This window comes from Volvox carteri (assembly GCF_000143455.1).
Source record: "Volvox carteri f. nagariensis unplaced genomic scaffold VOLCAscaffold_1, whole genome shotgun sequence".
NCBI lineage: Eukaryota > Viridiplantae > Chlorophyta > Chlorophyceae > Chlamydomonadales > Volvocaceae > Volvox > Volvox carteri.
Genome location: NW_003307545.1, coordinates 5,062,089 through 5,068,566, shown reverse-complemented (window position 1 = coordinate 5,068,566; position 6,478 = coordinate 5,062,089). Strand labels below are relative to the sequence as shown.

The window sequence follows — 6,478 nt, the reverse complement described above, 5'->3', positions numbered from 1 at the left end:
AGAAGAAGTGTTTGCTTTGCGGTAGTAAGAAACATATGGTTCCTACGTGCGACCTTCGCGCGAGTAAGTTCGCGTCTGGAGACTTCTTTTATTATGAGGATGCGTAGGAATTGTCGTCTTGCCTAGGTTTGGACATGCCTGTGTGTGACTCGTTAGTTGCACTTAAGCAAGACTCTCCTCACAGCATTGAGCATGATGTACGTGATCGCGTTTCTGATCGGGTTGATGGCGTTCCTGTGCTGTCTCCTGGCGTTCCTGCGGATGTATGTGTGCCGATGACTGTTACTACTGTTCCTGATGTTGGCTTTCCTGTCCGAGAAGAGGGGGAGAAGAAGCATCGCCAGCTTGGTCGGCCATTGGCATATCAACGACGTTGGCAGGAGGTTGTTGACCAGCCGCCGCCATCGGACCCATATCACCACCAGCAGCGCTCATTGCCACAGACGATGAAGAAGAAGAAGAAGAAGAAGCCAATGAAGGAGATTGAGGAGTATTGAACTCGGAAGTAGTGGTAGTAGTAGTAGCTGACCCAGTAACACCAGTAACCGCAGAAAGGTCAGCAAGCGTACAGGCCAAAAATTCACGACGAAGTTGTCGATGCCAATTCGCTCGAAGGTGATAAGCACGGTTCATGCCCCGGACCAAAAGGTCTCAGGATACCAATGTAATGAGTAGAGTAAGGACGAGATACGAATAAATGGAAGCGGAAACGATTATACGAGTTTAGTGGCTAGTTGGTTCTTGACAACCAAAAGTCCGCCTGACGGAACTAACCAAAGTAAAGATATACTCTTGTGGGAGTACGATGTACGATAGTACGGCAGGAGTTGTTCCGTCTATGCGTTACAAGTAATAGTAATAAGAATATGTTAGTCATTACCGTATTTAACGGAATGCTCATAACACTCCCCCTGCGGTTTTCTGGAGGGTCTAGGAGCTGTGTGTCGTGGCAACGCTAACGCTTTTGTGGTTTCGCCGGACTATCCCGGGCCCCTGCAGTGGTGATCAGGCTTGTGCGGGATCCCTTTTCTTTATAAGGCTACTTCTCCCCTGGACCAGCCCAGGAAGGGACAGGTGGTGGAGGTCAGGTGTTTTAAGGTGGTTGCAAGACGTCTTGTGGTGTCGAGCTCTCTTAGCATTTCTCTCTTGGAGGTTTTGTTTTTGTTGGCCTGTTAGGTATATCAGGAGCCCTCCCCTGCCGGGACTGCCCTAACCGAGTTTTTGTTTGTTTGTTTGTATTCCCTTCGAATCCCGTTTTCGTTGGTGGTATTTTGGGGGGTTGTTTCAGAGAGCCTTTGACTTGCCCTAGCTGAGACTTGTGGACTCGCTGTAGCGAGACCTGAGAGCCCTTCGTGGTGTATTCAATGCAGCGCCATCCCCGGATGGAGGGGCTGCGGAGTGGCTGCGTAGAGTGTTGGCAGTCTGAGTCGGGGTCGGGAGCACACAAGACTAACCGACTTGAGCTGTGTGCTCCCGACCCTTGCGCTGTGTTTCGGCTTCGGCCCCCGGCTCTCGCAGCCCACAGTGTAATCTAAGTCAGTCAGTCAGTCAGTCAGTCAGTCAGTCAGTCAGTCAGTCAGTCAGTCAGTCATACATACATACATACATACATACATACATCAGCACTGCACCGCCCATCATACTGCATGCCGTACATAGGTCATGTTACATCACACCTCATCCCCACATTGCCATCATGTCGTACTTTAGCAATGTGCAGCCATTGTCCGAATGCGAACTAACAAACAGTCCAATATGTCAGTCCAGATGTATGTCATACATACATATTTGTCCAACAACCTTAGCTTCTATTAAATGTCCTGATGATATCACAGTGTTGTGCAGGAGGCATTCCTCAGAAGTTGGAGTGCAGCACTCCTCCACTACTGTAGTAATTGCAAACTGGTGATATACCAATTCCCAAACAGGCATCCGGCCCGCCTGCCCACCCAAAAGAAGACAGTTCCATTTGTGTATCAATCAGGACCGCACCAGGTCCCAGCGGTAAAGAAAACTACACCATGCATATGTCAAACTCGTTGCTTCACTCCATAGGCGAATTTGATGAGGGGGTTGTGGCTCAAAATATCTGGTGCTTTGAATTGGTGGCAGCCAACTAGTTGATCAGCATGCGGTGGTGGGGGATTGTCCCGGGGATCACGATAAGGCCCTATCGTTGCGTGCAGCACATGTGTACACACCCTTCCCACTCCTATTGTGGCAAAGCAGACAATGACCCGTTGCGAGATCGCACGGCAATAGGTAACAAAGCTGTTGATTCCTTGCGCGATAGGTTGTGTTGTGCTGTGCGGGGTGAAGAGGTCACAACAATGTGGCAAGTGGAAACAACTCCATGCGCCATCATGGCGTGATGCATGTGCATACGTACGTACGTACGTATGTACGTACGTATACAAACAAAGGCAGGCTCCTTTGCCGTAGTAACGAGGCCAGCAGCAGTAGTAGTAGTCGTGATGCCAACAAAACTTCAAAAAACACATTTAATTTAAGAAAACCTGACGCAAAAATCAGCCTTTTGCATTACGCCGCACGCCATCATCATACACACGCACCGCCGTGCTGCTGACGATACTGTCGTGTGTATATCGCCGCTGATCATTTCGTCAGCCGACCAGTAGCAGCTAGCGCCAGTACCAGCATCACCAGGTGAGGATTTAAGAAAAGAGAAAAGAACACGCATTATTAGGTATTCGTTAGCTTTCATTTGAATAACTTTCGATGAGTTTTTTTTACTGTGTCCCTTTTCATACTGAGAGTGCTAAGATGAGCCACAGCAGAAGACAGCAACTGTGCTTGGAGCTGCTGTGCAGTGTCAGGGTACCGGTACATAAAGAAAACCAAATCGCAAATTGCAACTCCAACCCACTCCACCCTACACAACCAACCTACGCAACACCCCCACCAAAACCATCAACCATCAGTCCGTTGCATTCCTAGGAAACCGATAAAGAACAAATAAAGGCCTCCTGTTGTGCCCCACACAAGCACTAAAAGGAGACGCGGGTAAACCCCAAAGAACCAAACTGGCGTGTCCCCCATCTTGCTCCAGTGGGACATCCTGTCAAAGGACAAATCGTTACCGTAACGATAATAAGCTGCCTTGGAGCTCCTAGGCTTATGTACATTTCATTAGAGACGTGGACAGCTCATCGTGCCTCAACAGCTCCCGCCCGTGTCCCAACCACATTTCCCGCCGCGGGCCGTCAGCAATACACCTTTTTCTAATGTGACACCTGCAAAACACCCACAAATATCGCAAATCCCAGGTACGACGCACATTCAAGGCCTTCACATCCGTCATCGTACCACTGCACACACCGGCTCCTGGACACCGGCCGACAGCCAGGCGGTCACCACCAACATCCCGAATCGTTGACTTGTGGAAATCGACGCGGTACGGGGGTGTGCGAGATCGAGTAGGGAGGTGGGGAGGAGCAGGAGACCGCGATGGTGTGACGTGTCTGCAACCGCTTCCACAGCGGCAGCTACAAGCCGCGTCTACAGCTGCCAGGCGCATCTACACGTCATCAGCATCATATTCCTGTGGGGATGTATCATGGGGTACCTGAAGACGGAAACACGCACCTCTGTATACCGGTGAGAGGGGAGAAGACCTCTGTGATGGTGTTGCGGTGCAGCAGCACACAGCACAGCACAGCACAGTGAGGAACAGCACAGCACATTGCAGCACAGTGCACATGAGGCAAAACCGCAGCCTACCAGCTGCTGCCAGCGTGCCTTACCTCCATCAACGTTTCTTAGTCAATACATATACACACACACGCAACCCAACAATAGCAACAGCCATAAGGCCCATAGCACGCAACGCAACGCAGCTCAGGGTCACCAATCCGCCTTGGGGTGGGGAGTGTGGTATTACTACGTTGGGGGGGAAACCGGTGTGTGAGCCCTTCGCTTGCCATATCAGATACGCCCAACCTTACAAACCCCTAAACAAACCGTTTTTCCCCCCCCCAAAAAAAAGCCCTAAGCCCTTTCCCTCCCTGCCCCTCCTACCACTCCGCCTGCTATGCCTCACCTGCCAGTCAGCGGAAAATCAGAGATTAGAGAATAATTTGCAATACGACCAGATTTGCAGCACAGCACTTTGTAATAAGTCATCGTCAGTTCAACCCCAACCGTGTGTTGGGGGGGGGAGGGGCGCCCAAATTAGCGCTAGAGAGCCAAAGAGAGACAGAAGAAAAGAGAACGAAAGAAACCCAAAGGACCGACAAAACCGATTTCATGACGCACGGACACACGGCACGCAACCGAAAAAAAAGTTCAGAGCTCAGGCTTTTGACCCAATACCAACGTAAAAACAACACCGCGCGCGCGTGTGTGTGTGTGTGTGCGCCGCGGGGGGAAATCCGAGTGCAGGGAAAAGCAAAGGGGAGCACAGGGAAGGGCTACGGAAGGGCTACTCAAGGGGCAAAAGGTGCTTCGAGGGAAAACACGAGAGGTCGCCGCCATGGCGGGGGGAGCCGGGGACATAGCCCGACCGGACACACAGGGTCCTTGAATTGAACCTCCATGGAACACCAGACGTCAACAGAGACTCCCGCCACTACACCACGACATGGGGGGACGGAAAAAAAACCGACATATAAGTTTTCCTGACGGCCCTATGAATTGCAAAAGGCTTCGGCATCTGGCCATCCATTACCATCGTCATCATCATCAGCATCATCATCAGCAGCAGCAGCTGTAGCATAATCAGCATAAATTTACGGACTTTTGGTCCGTGGCTCGCGAAAAGCTATGTGCGGCAGTACGGCCGTACGTGCACGCCTAAAACCGCCGCAGCCCAGCACCGTATGACGGCAAGCTGCCGTGGCAAGCTGGAGGGGGCATTAGCAGCGGACGCAGATGTAGCGGTGGGAAATGGGAGCTGAATGAAGATGAACACATGCATAGTTCTATCTCAAATGTGTGTAACTAAACAACTAGCAATGCCGCGCGTGTGTGTGTATGTGTGTATGTGTGTATGTGTGTGTGTACAGCCTGAACACTCCCCCGGAGGCCCCGACTCTCTAACAAATGACAAAAGATGACGTCATCATCATAACTCGCCCTCATCCCACCCATAATCTCATCTTAAAGCTGATAAGATGCGCCATTTGGGCCGCACGCAACCGTCACCGTCACCGTCATCGCCCCACTGTCATCAAAATACCAAACTCCCAAGACCGAAAAAAGGTCGGGAAGAAGGAAATATGCGAGACATGTGACTGGGTTGTGGTGCACAACCAAAACCCGAGCTCGAGGGATCGAGTTCCTTCTTGGACACCTTGGTGCCCTAGGGAATGCCCTAACAAGATATCACAATCCACATCACCCGCTGTCCTAGGACGTCAACCAAAACATCAAAAAGAAGCAAACAGCTGCTACAGCTCCTTATTCTGTTCCTGATTCGCGATTGCTGCTGCTGCTGCTGCTGCCCGCAGCGGCAGCTGTACCTCTCCCCGGGAAGGGGGGGCGGGAGGACGCAAGGGTGAAGAGTCTGAAGTTGCAGAAACTTCCAGTTGCAGAAACTGCTCCCGGTCTTGAGGGTCTCGATCGGGGGCGCTGGCCTCCCCTCCCCTCCCCCTCCCCCTCTGTCCTCTCAAGTCCTCTGCTGCTCAGACCTGCGTGTGTTGCGTATCGAGACACGCGGGAAATGAGATCCCGGAAGGGCCGTCCCGGGTGGGTGGGGGGGGGGCGGGGGTGGGGGGGGGATGCCGAGCGGAGGAGCGACAAAGGGCCGACAAATCCAAGATCCCCGGGATGATGACAACCAGGGTCTCACCCCGGGATGACAACGCATGATTGATGGTCACGAATCTGCAAATAATGCTCATAATGACGTGACAATAACGTCTGGATGGGCTTGCCTTCCTGCTCTGGATGGGCTTGCCTGCTTTTCCTCATCCACCAGCCCTTCCAGAGCACATACTGAAGTATCCTTACACCAAGCTCAATCAACCCCCAGATAAAGAAACCTTTCGAGGAACCTTTCGAGGAACCCTCGAAAACCCACACTGTGTCTCCCAGGCCCCGCCCTCCTCTCTCTCCACCCCTCTTCTCTCTCCATCTCCCCCCCCAGAAACCTCACTCACCGCCATGCCGCTCTGCACCCAGCGGTGCTTCAGGAGCTCAAAAATGGTGGGGCGGTCGCCGGGCGCGTCTGACAGGCAAGTCGCCACAAAGGCCCGCGCATCCGCCGAGACGCAGGAAGGGAAGTTGGGCAGACGGCGGCTGGCGTTGGGGGATGTGTCGTCCAGCGGCGGGGGTCCCCCCGGGAAGGGGGTAAAGCCCACCAGGATCTCGTACGTCAATACACCCACGCTCCAAATGTCCACGGCGGTGGTGTACGCCAGCTGGGCGTTGTTCTTGTTGTCCTCCGGGGTACGCTTCAACGGGCAGACCTGGACCTCCTGCGATAGTGGTGGTGGTGGGGGGGGAGGTGGGGGGGGGG

At 52.8% G+C, this 6,478-nt stretch overlaps 1 protein-coding gene across 1 annotated transcript in view; it reads right to left on the bottom strand.

Moving 5' to 3' along the window:
* Positions 1 to 6,128: 6,128 nt before the first annotated feature.
* VOLCADRAFT_45025 (uncharacterized protein) overlaps positions 6,129 to 6,478 on the bottom strand; it is a gene marked incomplete at both ends in the record, with an annotated part of 1,928 nt that continues 1,578 nt past the window's right edge. Inside the window, one exon of the mRNA XM_002945881.1 lies at positions 6,129 to 6,392. Within this exon, the coding sequence (XP_002945927.1) occupies positions 6,129 to 6,392 (264 nt within the window). The remainder of the gene's footprint in view (positions 6,393 to 6,478) is intronic.